Source organism: Hylobates moloch, unplaced genomic scaffold (genome assembly GCF_009828535.3).
Source record: "Hylobates moloch isolate HMO894 unplaced genomic scaffold, HMol_V3 SCAFFOLD_4, whole genome shotgun sequence".
Classification (NCBI taxonomy): Eukaryota; Metazoa; Chordata; class Mammalia; order Primates; family Hylobatidae; genus Hylobates; species Hylobates moloch.
Genome location: NW_026652279.1, coordinates 60,336,515 through 60,356,507, shown reverse-complemented (window position 1 = coordinate 60,356,507; position 19,993 = coordinate 60,336,515). Strand labels below are relative to the sequence as shown.

The 19,993-nt window shown below is 37.8% G+C and overlaps 2 protein-coding genes across 11 annotated transcripts in view; one reads left to right on the top strand and one right to left on the bottom strand.

Moving 5' to 3' along the window:
• SENP7 (SUMO specific peptidase 7) overlaps positions 1–19,993 on the bottom strand; it is a 187,914-nt gene that overhangs the window by 74,864 nt on the left and 93,057 nt on the right. For 6 of the 10 annotated variants that reach the window (XM_032150288.2, XM_032150295.2, XM_032150287.2 and 3 more), the window contains one exon: positions 2,311–2,505. The exons of the other annotated variants lie outside the window; for them this stretch is intronic. In XM_032150288.2, the coding sequence (XP_032006179.1) occupies positions 2,311–2,505 (195 nt within the window). The remainder of the gene's footprint in view (positions 1–2,310; positions 2,506–19,993) is intronic. 10 annotated transcript variants of the gene reach the window in all.
• LOC116467004 (protein FAM136A-like) lies at positions 17,862–18,437 on the top strand. Its single transcript, XM_032755078.2, has one exon. It carries the CDS (start codon positions 18,030–18,032, stop codon positions 18,435–18,437), a length of 408 nt encoding a protein of 135 aa, XP_032610969.1. The 5' UTR covers positions 17,862–18,029.

Sequence of the window (19,993 nt, the reverse complement as noted above, 5' to 3'; positions counted from 1 at the left end):
CACATGTACCCTAAAACCTAAAGTATAATAAAAAAAAAAAGAAAAGAAAAGAAAAAGAACATTTTTGTGAGGTAGATAGGGCATTCAAAATTACTTCTCTTTTTACAACTCAGAAAACTGAAGTTTACATTAAATGACATAAGCATTAACCCAAGTGCAAAAAATTTAGTATACAGTGAGCTAAGTCCTAGGTATAAATGCAAATAAGACACAATACCTCTTCTCCTCAAGGAGCTCATGGTATAGCAGAGGAGGTAGAAATAAACAGCTATACTGCAACGTGGATAGGTACTTTTGTTGTTGTTGTTGTTGCTGTTATTGTTTTTTGTGTGTTTTTTGAGATGAAATTTCACTCGTTGCCCAGGCTGGAGTGCAATGGTGCGGTCTCAGCTCACTGCAACCTCCACCTCCCGGGTTCAAGCAATTCTCTTGCCTCAGCCTCCCAAGTGGCTGGGATTATAGGCCCCTGCCACCATGCCCGGCTAATTTTGTATGTTTAGTAGAGACAAGGTTTCACCATGTTAGTCAGGCTGGTCTCGAACTCCTGACCTCAGATGATCCACCTGCCTCGGCCTCCCAAAGTGCTGGGATTACAGGCGTGAGCCACCATGCCCGGCTGTTGTTTTTGAGACAGGGTCTTGCCCTGTCACGCAGGCTAAGATGCAGTGGCAATCACAGCTCACTGCAATCTTGAACTCCTGGGCTCAAGCAATCCTCCCACCTCAGCCTCCCAAGTAGCTGAGACTACAAGCATGTACCATCACACCTGGCTCATTTTCTTCATTTTTAGCAGAAACAAGATCTCACTATGCTGCCTAGGCTGGTCTTGAACTCCTCGCCTCAAGTGATCCTCGTGCCTCAGCCTCCCAAAGGGCTAGGATTATAGGCATGAGCCACTTGATAGATACATTACTAATTTCCCCAATTACACATTGCATTTAGTAACTGAATAATGCCACCGAAATTCTCATTTTGGGGGAAAAACTTAGCAAGAGACCTAATAAAGTAGAAAGTTAAAACTGTCTTTACTAATTCACTAAGTAGAACCTAGGTGACAATATTTTCCAAAAGAAGAAAAATTCAAGAATTCATAGAAATTAAAGAGTTTAAAATAATAAAATTTGTTGTAGATATTTAAAAAGGCAACTATAAGTACTATTTAATGTAATTAGGCTTACAATAGAAATACAAACCAGAAGTTAGCTTTGGATAGTTTGGGGGGAAAAAAATTAAGATAATCAACTTTTCATTTATATAAAAAGTATCCTACAGGCTGAACACAGAAAATAAAAAGAGAAGCTTCAGAAGCTTGTAGCAAATGGAAGTTTATAAATCTAATAGAATTTACTAACTGACCATCCCTAGCTTTGTGCCACAGATTTTTTCTTATTTCCAGTTCACACACAATCCTCTCCTAGAGCTTAAAACAAAGGCAACTTCAGATCTGCATTTCTCTTATTGGCACAACAAGCTACATTTGTCAGTGGAATTCAGCTTTTCCATTTGTTAATGGAAAATCTCAAACCAATTTTTAAGGAATGTGTTCAGCCATTCATTCAAAAAATATTTACTGAGCACTAAGTACTAGTTAAAATTCTGGGGTCTGAATATAAAAATAACAGACAAGGCCGGGGCAGTGGCTCACACCTGTAATCCCAGCACTTTGGGAGGCCGAAGCAGGCAGATCACGAGGTCAGGAGATCGAGACCATCCTGGCTAACACGGCGAAACCCTGTCTCTGCTAAAAAAAATATAAAAAATTAGCTGGGCATGGTGGCACGTGCCTGTAGTCCCAGCTACTTGGGAGGCTGAGGTAGGAGAATCACTTGAACCTGGGAGGCAGAGGTTGCAGTGAGCCGAGATCGCGCCACTGCACTCCAGCCTGGGCGACAGAACGAGACTCTGCCTCAAAAAAATTAAAGTAAAATAAAATAACAGACAAGACTGAATGGGTAGATGGACAGATGGACAAATAGAACAGAAAAAAAGAGGGGAACAGACTAATGTCAGAGGAATGGATTTCAATTACCCCAGACAAACTGGGATACTGAAATAGGTTACCAGATTTTCATTAAGTATCTGTATCCATTTTTCCAAAATACAAGTATGGTGGCCAGTGGTTCTGAAACACATTATTAACCATGGACTGCTGGTTCCAATAGCCATTCCAGCCACCAGCGGAGAAAAATAATACCAGCTATCAGAGCACATTTACCTCACATTTAGCAATAATGGATCTGTGAAAAAGAACAGGGAAGGATATATAAAAATAAATATAATTATTTTGAGTAAAGTTATCACTAAACATACCTTTCAGATAAATAACAGCTCTTGTGAGGGTTTAGACTTTGATAAGATTCTAGGCTGCCATCAGATGATGAAGAAAGTTGCTCTGATTGCAAGTTGTCTGTATCACTCAAACTTCCCTCAGTTACAGGTGGGGTCCTTATGTATTTTCTTCCTAACTCCGTTCCCAGGACATTCGTCAATATAACTCTGGGTATCCTGTCACACAGAATAACAAACACTGTACTGTACTGAAGTTTTCAGTTAAAAAAAAATGTATTCCAGGAAGCTGAATTTTCAATCATTGCCATCTTAGCACAAGAAAGCCGTTCGAACTATACTACCCTAGAAATTAACCCATAAATACTCAAAAATTTAGAAAAACACAATCTTTTTCTTTATAGAAGCACTTGTTTCTTATCACTTATAACACAGATTAGCCTGCCACTACAATGTCTTTAATTATACTAATGGATGCCATTGAGGGGCTTAAAATTTTAACAAATTCTTCTCTAAAACTGCTTTCCTTTTCCAGAAATTATTAAAGACACAGCTTACTACAAATCAATTCAAGAAATCTTTGTTCTTCTCATTTAACAGAAATGTCTTTGATAAGTAATTTACATACTTGCAATTGGGAAATGACAAACGATAAATCCAACAAGACACCATTCAGATTGCATCTCTGGTAATGAAAGATTCCATAACTGAAACAGCACATATAACGGTGATAACATATATGCTAATATATAATAGCATCAGGAAAAGAGTCAATACATTTAAATGTTTAGAAAATTAAAGTTTCTGTTTAGATGGTTTTTCTTTTTTGAGACAGGGTCTCACTCTGTTGCCCAGACTGGAGTGCAGTGACACAATCACAGCTCACTGCAGCCTCGACCTCCCGGCTCAAGTAATCCTCCCACCTCAGCCTCTTAAGTAGCTGGGACTATAGGCACAAGCCACCACACCCAGCTAACTTTTTTATTTTCTGTAGTAACTATGTCTCATTACGTTGCCCAGGCTGGTTTCAAGTAGCTGGGACTATAGGCACAAGCCACCACACCCAGCTAACTTTTTTATTTTCTGTAGTAACCATGTCTCATTATGTTGCCCAGGCTGGTTTCAAACTCCTGGGCTCAAGCAGTCCTCCCACTTCAGCCTCCCAAAATTCTGAGATTACACGTGTGAGCCACTGCATCTAGCCTGGACTGTATTTTTAAGTCTCCAGACCATAAATTGGTGAGTTTTATATCAAATGCACTATATAAGCCTGACATCTTCTTAAACAGAAGATGTATATTTGAGATATAAAGAAGTACATTTGGTATAAAATTAGTGCAATCTTTACTTTGCTGGCCAGTCATTATTATGAACATTACTTTGCCACACTACAATAATGCCTTCAATATTGATATTCAGCCCAGAATTCACTGGCCCAAGCCAAATTATTGTGACTTTTTTAAGTTCTTGTTATGTAATTTTAAAGTTTTCCAAATGCCTGGTTGACTGTTATCAATATGCCACTAGCAATACTTTACTTATACTTTGTTTGTAAGAAACAATATATAGAAAAGGCCAGAGTACAAGCATACCTCATTTTATTGTGCTTCACTTTACTGCACTTCACAGATACTGTGTTTTTCACAAATGCAAGGTTTGTGGCAACCTTGAGTAGAACACATCTATCAGCATGATTTTTCCAACAGCATATGCTCACTTTGTGTCTCTGTGTCACATTTCGGTAATTCTCAAAATATTTCAATCTTTTCATTATTATTATATCTATTATGATGATCTATAATCAGTGATATTTGATGGCACAATTGTAATTGCTTTGAAGCACCACAAACCACGCACGCATAAGACATTGAACTTAATTAACAAACGTTGTGTGTGTTCTGACTACTTCACCTACCAACCATTCCCCTACCTCTCTCTCTCTCTCCTCAGGCCTCCTCCCTATCCCCTGAGACACAGCAATATTGAAATTATGCCAATTAACAGTGCTATCATGGCCTCAATATTCACGTGAAAGGAAGAGTCCCAAGTCTCTCACTTTAAATCAAAAGCTAGAAATGGCCGGGTGTGGTGGCTCACACCTGCAATCCCAGCACTTTGGGAGGTCAAGGTGGGACAATCACTTGAGGCCAGGAGACTGAGGCCAGCCTGGGCAACACGGCAAGACTCCATCTCTACAAAACATAATTAACGAGCCATCCAGCCATGGAAGTACATGCCTGTAGTCTGAGCTACTTCGGAAGCTGAGAGAGGAGCATCACTTGACCCCAGGAATTCAAGGCTGCAGAGAGCTAGGATTGTGCCACCTCTGTTTGCCTGGGAAAGAAAGCAAGTCCTTGTCTCAAAAAAAAAAAAAAAAAACACAACTAAAAATTACTATTAACTTAGTGTGGAAAGCACGTTGAAAGATGAGACAGGCTGAAAGCAAGACTGCTTGCTGCAAAGAGTGAAGTTGTGAATGCGAAAGAATAGTTCTTGAACAAATTTAAAAGTGCTACTCCTGGCCAGGTGCAGTGGCTCACACCTATAATCCTAGCACTTAGGGAGGCTGAGGCAGGCAGATCGCTTGAGGTCAGGAATTCAAGACCAGCCTGGCCAACATGGTGAAACCCCGTCTCTACTAAAAATACAAAAATTAGCCAGGTGTGGTGGCAGGCACCTGCAATCCCAGCTACTCAGGAGGCTGAGGCAGAAGAATCACTTGAACCCAGGAGGCTGAAGTTGCAGTGAGCCAAGATACTGCCACTGCATTCCAGCCTGGGCGACAGAGCGACACTCCATCTCAAAAAAAAAAAAAAAAAAGGAAAAAAAAGTGCTACTCCTATGAATATACAAATAATAAGAAAGCAGAACAGTCTTACTGATGATATGGAGAAAGTTATAGTAGTCTGAACACAAGATCAAATCAGCCACAACATTCCCTTAAGCCAAAGCCTAACTCAGAGCAAGATACTCTCTTCAATTCTATGAAGACTGAGAGAGGTTAGGAAGCTGCAGAAGAAAAGTTGGTTTACAAGCTTTAAGAAAAGAAGTTGTCTCAGCCTGAGCAACATAGTGAGACCCTGTCTCTATAAAAAATAGAAAATATTAGCTGAGTATGGTGGCATGCACCTGTAGCCTCAGCTACTCGGGAGGCTGAAGTGAGAGGATCACTTTAACCTGGGAGATCAAGGCTGTAGTGAGCCATCATGGCGCCAGCTGGGAGGTCAAAGCTGAAATGAGCCATGCTGGGCAACAGAATGAGACCCTGCCTCAAAAAAAAATAAAAATAAAAATAAAAAATAAACTATCTCCATAACATGAAATGCAAGGTGAAGCAACAAGTACTGATGGAGAAGCTGCAGCAAGTTATCCAGAAGATCTAGCTGGGATAACTGATGAAGGTGGCTACACTAAACAACAGATTTTCAGCGTAGATGAAAGATCCTTCTACTGGAATAAAATGACATCTAGGAATTCCATACCTAGAAAGGAAAAGTCAATGCATAAGTTCGAAAGACAGGCTGACTTTCTTGTTAGGGGCTAATGAAGCTGGTGTCTTATCTGTGAAGCCAGTGCTCAATTACCATACAAAAGATCCAGTGGCCCTTAAGAATTATGCTAAATTGGGCGGAGCATGGTGGCTCATGCCTGTAATCCCAGCACTTTGGGTGGCAGAGGTTGGCAGATAACTTGAGGTCAGGAGTTCGAGACCAGCCTACTATTAAAAAAAAAAAAAAAAAATTTTGCCAGGATGGTGGTGACCTGTAGTCCAGTATTCAGAGGTGAGGCAGAGAATCATTGAACCTACATGGACTTTCCGACCGGGGTAAACAACGTAGACCCCCGCAAAAAAAAAAAAAAAAAAAAAAAAAAAGCTAAATCTACTCTGCCTGTACTCTAAAAATGGAAACTACAACGTCTGGATGACTGGATGACAGCACATCTGTTTACAGCATGTATCACTGAATCACTTAACACCACCTTTGAGAACTGCCACTCAGAAAAAAAAATAAATAAAATTCTTTTCAAAATATTACAGCTCGCTGACAATGCACCTAGTCACCCAGGAGCTCTGATGGGGAAGTACAAGAGAATTCGTGTTGTTTTCATGCCTACTAATAAAACATCCATTCTATAGCCCATGGATCAAGAAGTAATTTCAAGTTTCAAGTCTTACAATTTAAGAAATACATTTCATATAGCTACCACAAACAGTGACTTCCTCTGATGGGTCTGGGAAAAGTAAACTGAAAATCTTCCGGAAAGGATTCATCATTCTAGATGCCTCTGCATAAAACAACAAAGGTAACAAAGTACAGTGAAGTTCACATTTTCACTTAAACAAAAGTGTACGCATATACTTGGAGACAGGGCCGGTTCAGTTCCAGACCCCCGCCATAAAGTGAGTATCACAATAAAACATGTCACACGAATTTTGTGGCTTCCTAGTGAATATATAATTATGTTTACACTATCCTGTAGTCTATTAAGTGTGCAATGGCACTATGGCTAAAAAAATGCACATCCCCTAATTAAAAATTTTACAACTATCTTTCCCTACATAAACACACTATGTTCTTTTCATTATGTTCCAGACAGCATAACATTTTAGATCCTTGGAGAACTTTAAAATAAATTAGTCCTCTCTTTATTGTAAACATGAAGAACCCAAAGCTCAGAAAAGTTAAATAAGCTGCCCAAGTATAAGTAGCTTTCCTAGTGGAAGAACCTGAGCCTATTATCTTTGGCGATTTTTCGTCTGTCCTATTACATTATACTACATCCTCAATACTAATTTGCCAAAAGATTCCAGATAACTGAGACTGCCAATAGATACTTCAGGAAACTCCTGAAAATATCCATTTATACCATAATCAGAATAAAAAGTGCTGCAACAACTATCTAGAAAACCCAATAGTCTCAGCACAAGTCAAGCTCCTTCAGCTGATAAAACAACTTGAACAAGGTTTCAGGATAAAAAAAAAATCAATATACAAAAATCACTAGCATTCCTATATACCAACAACAGCCAAGTGGAGAGCCAAATCACAAAGGCAATCTCATTCATAACAGCCACAAAAAGAATAATATACCTGTGAATACAGCTAACCAGGGAGGTGAAAGATCTCTATAAGGAGAACTATAAAACATTACTTAAAAAAATCAGAGAAGACACAAACAAATGGAAAAACATCCCAGGCTCATGGATAGAAAGTATCAATATTAAAATGGCCACACATCCCAAAGCAATTTACAGATTCAATGCTATTCCTATCATACTACCAACGACATTCTTCATAGAATCAGAAAAAACTACTTTAAAATTCATATGGAACCAAAAAGAACCCCGTATAACCAAGGCAATCCTAAGCAAAAAGAAAAAAACTGGAAGAATCACCTTACCTCCCTTCAAATCATGTTATAGGGCTATAGTAACCAAAACACCATGGTACTGGTACAAAAATAAACACACGGACTAATGGAAAAGAATAAAGAGCCCAGAAATAAGACTACACACCTACAATTCTGTGATCTTTGACAAACCTGACAAAAACAAGCAATGGACAAAGAGCTCCATATTTAACAAATGATGCTGGGAAAAGAACTAGCCATATGCAAAAAATTGAAATTGAACCCCATTTTCACACCATATATAAAAATTAGCTCAAGATGGATTAAAGACTTAAATGTAAAACCTAAAAGTATAAAAAACCTAGAAGAAAATCTAGGCAATACCATTCAGGACACAGGCAGGCACAGGCAAAGATTTCATGACAAAAATGCCAAAAGCCATTGCAACAAAAGCAAAAATTGACAAATGGGATCCAATTAAACTAAACAGCTTCTGCACAGCAAAAGAAACTATCGTTAGAGTGAACAGACACCCTATAGAATGGGAGAAAGTTTTTGCAATCTATCCATCTAACAAATGTCTAATTTCCAGAGTTTACAAGGAACTTAAATTAACATGAAAAAAGCAAACAACCCCATTACAAAGTGGGCAAAGGACATGAACAGACACCTTTCCAAAGAAGACACACACGCAGACAATAATATTTTAAAAGCACAACATCACTGATCATTAGAGAAATAAAAATCAAAACCACAATGAGATGCACAGTGAGAAAACAATGTGAAGAGACACAGGGAGAAGACAGCCATCTACAAGCCAAAGAGAGAGGCCTGGCACAGGCCCTTCTCTCACAGCCCTCAAAATACCTTGACTGGATTTCTTGCCTCCAGAACTAGGAACAAAAGGGGATAATGGTAGATGGGAGGCAGACTAGATTGCAGCTCTGACTCGACAGACAGAGCAGCATGTGGAAGCTCGCATCATGAATTTTTGCTCCAGAACAACTGCAGGAATAAATCAGGAAGCCTAGGAGGACCCACACACCTCCTGAAGGAAGCAGAGTGCACCAGCATGACCCAGGACACCCCAAATACTGTGCTGGTATCCATGGCTGAGAGACCCATAGATGGTTCAGGTCACAAGACTCTGTGCAGACAACCGCCAGTACCAGCCCAGAGCCTGGTAGAATAGCTGGATGGCTAGATCCAAAAGAAAGATAACAATCACTACAGCTCTGCTCTCAGGAAGCCATATTCATAGGAAAAGGGAGAGAGTACTATATCAAGGGAACACCCTGTGGGACAAAGGAATCTGAACAACAGCCTTCAGCCCTAGACCTTCCCTCTGACAGAGCCTACTCAAATGACAAGGAACCAGAAAACCAACTCTGGTAATATGACAAAATAAGGTTCTTTAACACCTCCGAAAAATCATACTAGCTCACCAGCAATGGACCCAAACCAAGAAGAAATCCCTGATTTACCTGAAAAAGAATTCAGGAGGTTAGTTATTAAGCTAATCAGGGAGGCACCAAAGAAAGGTGAAGCCAAATGTAAGGAAGTCTAAAAAATGAAGCCAAATGTAAGGCGTCCAAAAAAGAGGTGAAGGGAGAAATATTCAAGGAAATAGATAGCATAAATAAAAAACAATCAAAATTTCAAGAAACTTTGGACACACAGAAATGCAAAATGCTCTGGAAAGTCTCAGCAATAGAATTGAACAAGTGGAAGAAAGAAATTCAGAGCTCGAAAACAAGGTATTCAAATTAACCCAATCCAACAAAGACAAAGAAAAAAGAATAAGAAAATATGAACAAAGCCTCCAAGAAGTCTGGGATTACGTTAAATGACCAAATCTAAGAATAATAGGTGTTCCTCTTTTACACTGTTGGTGGGACTGTAAACTAGTTCAACCATCGTGGAAGACAGTGTGGCGATTCCTCAAGGATCTAGAACTAGAAACACTATTTGACCCAGCAATCCCATTACTGCGTATATACCCAAAGGATTATAAATCATGCTACTATAAAGACATATGCACACGTATGTTTATTGCTGCACTATTCAAAATAGCAAAGACTTGGAACCAAGCCAAATGTCCATCAACGATAGACTGGATTGAAAAAATGTGGCACATTTTTTTATGGCCATGGAATACTATGCAGCCATAAAAAAGGATGAGTTCATGTCCTTTGTAGGGACATTGATGAAGCTGGAAACCATCATTCTCAGCAAACTATTGCAAGGACAAAAAACCAAACACCACATGTTCTCACTCATAGGCGGGAATTGAACAATGAGAACACTTGGACACAGGAAGGGGAACATCACACACCGGGGTCTGTTGTGGAGTGGGGGGAGGGGGGAGGGATAGCATTAGGAGATATACCTAATGTAAATGACGAGTTAATGGGTGCAGCACACCAACATGGCACGTGTATACATATGTAACAAAGGTGCACATTGTGCACATGTACCCTAGAACTTAAAGTATTAAAAAAATTAAAAAAAAGAATAATAGGTGTTCCTGAGGAAAAAGAGAAATCTAAAAGTTTGGAAGACATATTTTGGGGAATAATCGAGGAAAGCTTTCCTGGCCTTGCTGGAGACCTAGACATCCAAATACAAGAAACTCAAAGAACACCTGGAAAATTCATCACAAAAAGATCATCACCTAGTCACATTGTCATCAAGTTATCTAAAGTTAATATGAAGGAAAGAATCTTAAGAGCTGTGAGACAAAAGCACCAGGTAACCTATAAAGAAAAACTATCAGATTAACAGCAGATTTCTCAGCAAAAACCCTACAAGCTAGAAGGGACTGGAGCCCTATCTTCACCCTCCTCAAACAAAACAATTATTAGCCAAGAATTTTGTATCCAGTGAAATTCATATACAAAGGAAAGATACAGTCTTTTTCAGACAAACAAATGGGAAGAGAATTTCTCACTACCAAGCACTACAAGAACTGCTAAAAGGAGCTCTAAACCTTAAAACAAATCCTAGAAAGACATCAAAACAGAACCTCTTTAAAACATAAATCTCACAGGACCTATAAAATACAAATACAATTTTAAAAACAAAAACAAAAAATAAGGTACACAGGCAACAAATAGCACAATAAATGGAATAGTACCTCACATCTCAATACTAACATTTAATGTAAATGGCCTAAATGCTCCACTTAAAAGACACAGAATTGCAGAATGAATAAGAATTCACCAGCCAACTATCTGCTGCCTTCAAGACACTCACCTACCACTTAAGGACTCGCACAAACTTAAGGTAAAGGGATGGAAAAGACATTTCAGGGAAATGGACAGCAAAGGCAAGCAGGAATAGCTATTCTTATATCAGACAAAACAAACTTTAAAGAAACAGCAGTTAGAAAAGACAAAGAGGGGCATTATATAAGGACAAAAGGACTAGTCCAACAGGAAAATATAAACATATATGCACCTAACACTGGAGCTCCCAAAATTTATAAAACAACTACTAATTGACCTAAGAAATGAGATAACAACACAATAATAGTGGGAGACTTCAATATTCCACTCACAGCACTAGACAGGTCATCAAGACAGAAAGTCAACAAAGAAACAGTGGATTTAAACTATACCCTGGAACAAATGGACTTAAGGGATATATACAGAACATTCCATCCAACAACCGCAGAATATACGTTCTATTCAACAGCACATGGACCTTTCTCCAAGATAGACTATATGATAGGCCACAAAACAAGCCTCAGTAAATCTGAGAAAACTGAAATTATACCAAGCACTCTCTCAGACCACAGTGGAATAAAACTGGAAATCAACTCCAAAAAGAACCTTCAAAACCATGCAAACACATGGAAATTAAATAACCTGCTCCTGGTGATCACTGGGTCAAAAATGAAATCAAGATGGAAATTAAAAAACTTTTCCAACTGAACAACAATAGTGACACAACCTATCAAAACCTCTGGGACACAGCAAAGGCGATGCTAAGAGGAAAGTTCATAGCCTTAAATGCCTACATCAGAAAGTCTGAAAGAGTACAAACAGACAATCTAAGGTCACACCTCAAAGAACTAGAGAAACAAGAACAAATCAAACCCAAACCCAGCAGAACAAAAGAAATAACCAAGATCAGAGCAGAACTAAATGAAATTAAAACCAAAAAAATAATACAAAAGATAAATGAAACAGAAAGCTGGTTCTTTGAAAAGACAAATAAAACTTATAGACCATTAGCAATATTAACCAAGAAAAGAAGAGAGAAAATCCAAATAAGCTCAATAAGAAACAAAACGGGAGATATTACAACTGACAACACAGAAATACAAAAGATCATTCAAGGCTACTATAAACACCTTTATTCTCATAAACTAGAAAACCTAGAAGAGAAGAATAAATTCCTGGAAAGATAGAACCCTCCTAGCTTAAATCAGGAAGAATTAGGTACCCTGAACAGACCAATAACAAGCAGCGAGATTGAAACGGTAATTTAAACATTACCAACAACAAAAGAAAGCCCAAGACCAGACAGATTCACAGCAGAATTCTATCAGACATTCAAAGAACTGGTACCAATCCTATTGACACTATTCCACAAGATAGAGAAAGAGGGAACCTTCCCTAAACCATTCCATGAAGACAGTATCACCTTAATACCAAAACCAGGAAAGGACACACAAAAAAAGAAAACTACAGACCAATACCCCCGATGAACACAGATGCAAAAGTCCTTAACAAAATATGAGCTATCTGAATCCAACAACATGTCAAAAAGATAATCCACCATGATCACGTAGGTTTCATATTAGGAATGCAGGGATGGTTTAACATACGCAAGTCAATAAATGTGACACACCACACAAACAGAATTAAAAACAAAAATCCCATCATCACCTCAATAGATGCAGAAAAATATTCAACAAAATCCAGCATCTCTTTATGATTAAAACTCTCAGCAAAATTGGCATACAAGGGATATACCTCAATATAATAAAAGCCATCTATGACAAACCCACAGCCAACATAATACTGAATGGGGAAAAGTTGAAAGCATTCCCTCTGAGAACTGGAACAAGACAAGGATGCCCACTCTCACCACTCCTCTTCAACATAGTACTGGAAGTCCTGGCCAGAGCAATCACACAAGAGAAAAAATAAAGGGCATCCAAATCGATAAAGAGGATGTCAAACTGTCCCTATTTGCTGACGCTATGATCATTTACCTTGAAAACCCTAAGGACTCCTCCAGAAAACTCCTAGAACTGATAAAAGAATTCAGTAAAGCTTCTGGATGCAAGATTAATGTACATAAATCAGCAGCTCTTCTATACACCAACAGCGACCAAGCAGAGAATCAAATCAAAAACTCAACCCCTTTTATAACAGCTGCCAAAAAATAAAAATAAAATACTTAGGAATATATCTAACCAAAGAGTCGAAAGACCTCTACAAGGAAAACTACAAAACACTGATGAACGAAATCACAGACAACACAAACTGGAAACACATCCCATACTCATGGTTGGGTAGAATCAATATTGTGAAAATGACCACATTGCCAAAAGCAATCTACAAATTCAACGTAATTCCCATCAAAATACCACCATCATTCTTCACAGAATTAGAAAAAACAATTATAAAATTCAAAAGAAACCAAAAAAGTGGCTGCATACCCAAAGCAAGACTAAGCAAAGAGAACAAATCTACAGGCATCACATTACCTGAACTCATACTATAAGGCCATAATCACCAAGACAGCATGGTACTGATATGAAAATAAACACCTAGACCAATGGAAGAGAATAGAGAACCCAGAAATAAACCCAAATACTTACAGCCAAGTGATCTTCTACAAAGCAAACAAAAACAAAGTGAGGAAAGAACACTCTTTTCAACAAATGGTGCTGGGATAATTGGCTAGCCACACGTAGGAGAATGAAACTGGAGCCTCATCTCTCACCTTATACAAAAATCAACTCAAGATGGATTAAGGACTTAAATCTAAGACCTGAATCTATAAAAATTCTAGAAGATGACATTGGAAAAACCCTTCTAGACATTGGCTTAGGCAAGGATTTTATGACCAAGAACCCAAAACAAATACAATAAAAACAAAGATAAATTGCTGGGACTTAACTGAACTAAAGAGCTTTTGCATACCAAAAGGAACAGTCAGCAGAGTAAACAGACAACCCACAGAGTGGGAAAAAATCTTCACAATGTATACATCTGACAAAGGACTAATATCCAGAATCTACAATGAATGCAAACAAATCAACAAGAAAAAAACAATCTCATCAAAAAGTGGGCTAAGGATATGAATAGACAATTCTCAAAGAAGATATACAAATGGCCAAAAAACATATGAAGAAGTGCTCAACATCACAAATGATCAGGGAAATGCAAATCAAAAACACAATGCAGTACCACCTTACTCCTGCTAGAATGGCCATAATCAAAAAATCAAAAAATAGTAGATGTTGGCATGGATGTGATGAAAAGGGAACTTTTCTACACTGCTGGTGGGAATGTAAACTAGGACAACCACTGTGGAAAAGTGTGGAGATTCCTTAAAGAACTAAAAGTAGAACTACCATTTGATCCAGCAATCCCACTCCTGGGTATCTACCCAGAGGAAAGGAAGTCATTATAGGCAAAAGCTACTTGCACACATGTGTTTATAGCAGCACAATTCACAATTGCAAAAACGTGAAACTAACCCAAATGCCCATCCACCAACAAGTGGATAAAGAAACTGTGGTATAGGCCGGGCACAGTGGCTGACGCCTGTAATCCCAACACTTTGGGACACCAAGGTGGGTGGATCACCTGAGGTCAGGAGTTCGAGACCAGTTTAGCCAACATGGCAAAACTCCATCTCTACTAAAAATACAAAGATTAGCCGGGCATGGTGGCACACACCTGCCATCCCAGCTACTCGGGAGGCTGAGGCACAAGAATATAGGCACTTGAACCTGTAAGGCAGAGGTTGCAGCGAGCAGAGACTGCGCCACTGCACTCTAGCCTGGATGACAGAGTGAGATTCTGTCTCAAAAATAAAATAAAATAAAATAATAAAATAAATAAAATAAAATAAAGCAAAATAAAGAATTAGATATGGTATCTGTAGCAAAGTCCAATTCCTACTTTACTGATGACAAAAATTAAAGTTCAGAAGGGTGAAAATGCAAAGAGAAGCAGTATGGCACAGGAATTAACAGCAAGGACTTTGAAGTTAGACCAACATAGGTTTGGAGTCTTATTTTACCACCTTATAACTATAAATCTTTGGGCAAGTTAATTACCATAATTTCTACCTCTACACATTGATCTTCTCATCTCTAAAATGGGAAGAATAATATCTCCCTCATAAAGTTGTTAAGATTCAATGAGATAATAGATGGAAAGCAGCATAATTCCTGGCACATAGTAAATACACAATAAATGGAATAACACTTAATTTTCATATTTCTATAATAATTTTCATATTACTGTAGTCTTGCTCAAAGCTATAAACTACCCTTTCAAATAATACTTATAATTTACTATGCTCTGCAATCTTGATAAAAAATCTTACTAGATGTTTGCAATTTTCAACATACAATTAAAGTATATAATTAAACAGCAATGACTACGGTACACATAGCTCTTCATAGCACACAGCCACAGCCCAAACACCTTTCATCAACTATTGAAAACTTATCCAGTTTGCGTACCCTGAGGAAACAAGGAATTTTGTGTGATAGCCTTAAAGAACACAAATCTATAAACTGAGAACTAAATTAACAATACCTAAGCTGTCTTTGCAGTACAGGTTTATAAATTAGTACAGTCAAAGATATTCCAGGGCTAGCCAGCATTTCAGAAGTTCTGAATTTCTGCAAGGAATTAAGTATATAAAGGTGTATACTTCATCTTTCATACTATCTCGATCTGGAAGGAAGAACTAAAAGTTCTCATTTCACACATTTACACAATTTTTCCTAAGTATGTAAACAGTATCAGTACGTAGGATATAATTTATTTAATTTTATTTACTAATATTATGAAATCCCACTTCAAAATATCATAAATATACTAAACCAAAGCAGAAACAAATTTTGAAATGCAGTGAGAGGTAGCAGAAAGTATACTGGCCTGAGAAGTAGTACCATTTTCTGACTGTGTCTCTGCATGGTTATTCTCTCTGACTCTTAGTTTTCTCAATTGCAAACTACAAGTTCCTTCCTTAAATAGCAAGGAAACTGTCATATTCAAATAACTTAATAATGCAGGGAAAACTCTGAAGAACTAGAAAGAGCTATTAACATACAACTTCATATATAGAGCAAATTTTTAGAGAAATGAAGTCCTTGCTGAAAGATAACATAATTATATCCACTAATAAATCTATAATGAGCCAAAAAATTACAATACTAATTTAGTTTTCATTTTGTTGCAATGAATTCCTTTCTAAAATTGTGGTATGTGGCATTTTAAGAGGATTCTCATAACTCTATGCTTGTCCCAGATGATATAATTTAAAATATACCTTCTAAATCAGCACCTTAAAGGTATGTATAAAAAATTTAATCTTTGAGTAACTTTATTAAAGAGATTCACAGATTAGTTTCCAAATTTGTTCTTTTATTAAGCTAAATTTTAAGTGAATAATTATCACTCAACTAGATTACCGGCTTTAAAAATCTTAAAATGACAGGAACACTGCAATATCCAAGTAGTTTTACCATCACATATCTGGAATATGTAATTTTTTTTCAACTTCAAACACATATAAATTTAAGACAAAGATAAATAAATATATTTACAGAAATTCCAAGTACCAGCAGCTAACTCTTCTTAATGGAATATGGGTACACTATCTCCTTATTTCTCTAACAATCTCTGGTACAAACTGATGAAAGCAGAAAAAAGATAGTTTATTTTCTCAAAAGCGTTGTATATGTGTCCCACTAGGTTCTTTCTTTCCTATTGACAAAGACTTATAGATGTCTGGAATTTTCTCCCAGGAAAATAGATATGAACCATACATGGAGACAAAACTAACACTAAAATGCAGTTTACATATTTTTAAAAAATAAATGTGCATTCCACATACTGCTAGTTTGATATTTCTAAAACTCTTTTGATATTGCGAAAACCCTTTTCTCCATTACGTACAAGATTGATTTGAACTGTCTTTTCTATTTTTCTTCTCAATTTTATCCTGAAATCAAAAAGCCAAACCGCCCTCACATAAAAGGCAAGATACTTAGTTCACTACTTTAGATTCCAGAAAGCAAATAAAATGTCCAACAAAATACCATTTCTGGAACTGAATGAGTAATTTTGGTTTACTCAATGATTAAACTTTAGGATAAAATTAAAATGCAAAAATAAATGTTTCTCCCTCTTATCTTTCTAAAATTTTAAGTCCTGAGTAGGAATGAAAATAAAACAAAAAGCCTCATATCAAAGTTAAGTAAAGACTGAAGAAAGCATAAGTCTCCTATTATATATAGCAAGTCTCAGGTAGAAAACATCTATCCAAAGCCCTACACAAAAGAGTTCTCCAGTTTCCTTATTTGACGCTTGTAATATCTCTTTTCCTGGTTGTCACCAAAATTACTGAGTATATAATTGGTTCTTACAGGGAAAATATATGTTAGACAAAGAGTCTAGAGATGTAACTCTGGTGAGAAGCAATCTCTTTTATCCAGCAAACATTTATTAAGCATTTAATAAGTGTCCAGTACTAGATTAGAAATAAAGAAAAAATAAGAAATAAAATATAGTTCCTATCCTCAGGAAGTTTGCTGCAGGGAGGAAGAGAAACTAAATATCACAACATAGTGTGATAAGTGTTATGACATACTAACAAGCTGTTTAGCAAGACAAAGAAAGGGATCATATATAGATTTGGAGGGTGGAATCAAGGAAGGCTTTCTTAAAAAAGTGGGGGGGGGAGGATAGTTTCCAAGACAAGAAAACAAACAGGATGTATACAACAGTATATACATTCAGTAAGCTGAAAATAGTTCCCTAAATCTGAAGTACATTGTGAATATGGAGGAACAGACAGACACAAAGCTAGAGATAAGCAAAGGCGAGATCATTAAGGGCCTTGTGTGCCAAATTAAGAAGTTTGAACTTTATCCAGAAGATCATATGGAGCCATTGAAAGATGTTAAACCAGTAAGTGGCAAGTAAGATCTGCCTTTTAGAATAAATATTTTGACAACAATATAAAGAATAAAACAAAAAGAAAAAGACTAAGTAACGGAAACCTAATCAAGTTACTACCATAGTAATAAAGGCACGAAGTTATTAGGGCTTGAACTGATGCACTGGCAATAAAGATGGAGAACAGATCCTTTATAAGACAGATTTAGGGGTTAAAAATAACTATATATGGCCGCACAGCATGGGGCAGCACGGGGTCACCATGACAGATCTACAGCAGCTGCAGGTGAGGAGGTGGTAGAATCCATGGTGAAGAGTCTGGAGAGAGAGAACATCCGGAAGATGCAGGGTCTCATGTTCCGGTGCAGCACCAGCTGTTGTGAGGACAGCCAGGCCTCCCTGCAGCAGGTGCACCAGTGCATCAAGTGCTGCCATGTGCCTCTGGCTCAAGCCCAGGCTTTGGTCACCAGTGAGTTGGAGATGTTCCAGGACCACCTGGCCCAATGCACCACGCAATGCAACAACAAAGCCAAAGATTCAATAGCTGCTGGGAGTAAGGAACTTCAGGTGAAGCAGCAGCTGGACGGTTGTGTGACCAAGTGTGTGGATGACCACATGCACCTCATCCAACTATGACCAAGAAGATGAATGAAGCTCTCTTAGCCATTTGGAAATAAAAGTCTTTGCCAGTGGCCATCGGGGCTGAGGGCAAGAATATATTTTTTATAAGGAATTTGGGAACTTTAGTCTTTTAACCAAAGTTTATGAATGAAGAAATTAAGGATGGCCACAAGTGTAATGCATATGTCACTTGCCTCCAGACACTGGTTCTTTTATGTTTCAGTCCTAAAAAATGAAATGGAAAAAAGTGGTGCTAAATTGGGTCAGAGATATTACAGGAGAGTTTTAGATCTTATATTTCCTGTGGCCAGTGCTTGTCCTGGCAGTAAGGATCTCCCCTGTAACAGGCCAGAGCCCTCCAAGGCACCAGACTCTTCTTACTACACAGGTACCAACAGGCTGGCAGGTTAGAGTTGGTGGAGTTTGAAGAGAGATATTTTCTCTTTGTTGCCAACATCCTGTTTACCATAAGTGTCACCACACCATTTTCCATAAGCTGTGAAACAAAATCCATGAGGTCACTAACTTAGAAGGGAAAAAAAGTTTTCTGGGTCTTTGTTTTCTTGCTTTTGTGTAATTTATACAAGGGCATACAAGTTGATTTTAAGATGTCGAATTGGGAGGCAGAATAGTTTGGATAAGAACTTTGAAAGGTTCCTTGTGGATCCCCATTTCTGGTCATCAAGATGTGGATGTACATTTCTTAATATTATTACATGCTGTATCTTTCAGCCTGGAGACCGTGCAAAAACATGAGAGGCGACGACACACTAATTATGGGAAGCATAATTACTGGCTGATGGACCCTGAGGCTGTGTGTAGCAAAATGAAAGGACAATCTTGCAGCAACACTTTCCCCTTGGAAGAGAAAGGGGTTTTGATTGTGATATATACTAGTATCTAGGAATGAACAGTAAAAGAGAAGCAGTTGGCTACTTGATTATAAAAGTCATAAAGTGCTGGATTTGGAAAAACCTGGTTTTTATAGAACAGATAGAATGAAAGCCTAAACCTAACATTGCATACTTAGCCCCCTGAATTAATAGATCCCAACTGAGACAAACCCCTGGCAACAGGAAATTCAAGGAAGAAAAAGTAAGCAACTTGGGCTAGGATGAGCTGACTCCTTTAAAGCAAAGCAGAGGCAGACCCCATTACCAAATACCATTTTTGCCTGGGGCTTTTGCAACACAGTGTTCCTGCCCCAGCATGGCACCTTATTGTTTTGATAGCAACCTCACTGTATTTTCACCAACTTATTACTTGAAGTGATAATACAGCCTGTCCATTTACTGTTTCCAGGCTATGATATATTTTCCTAGTGCTTTGGTTTTAAAAACAAATAAGGTTTAATTTTCTACCCCCCCCCAAAAAAAATATATATATATGTATATATGTTAAATGACTGGATATAAGGATAAGGAAAAAAGAGGAGTCAAAGACAATTCCCAAGTTCTAATTTGTAAGTAGTGTCAATCACTCAGACGGGGGGAATACAAAAACAGGCACAAGTTTGAGAAAAGATGAGGTTCTCACTTTACAACAAGTTGAGTTTAGGACACCTGGAGCTG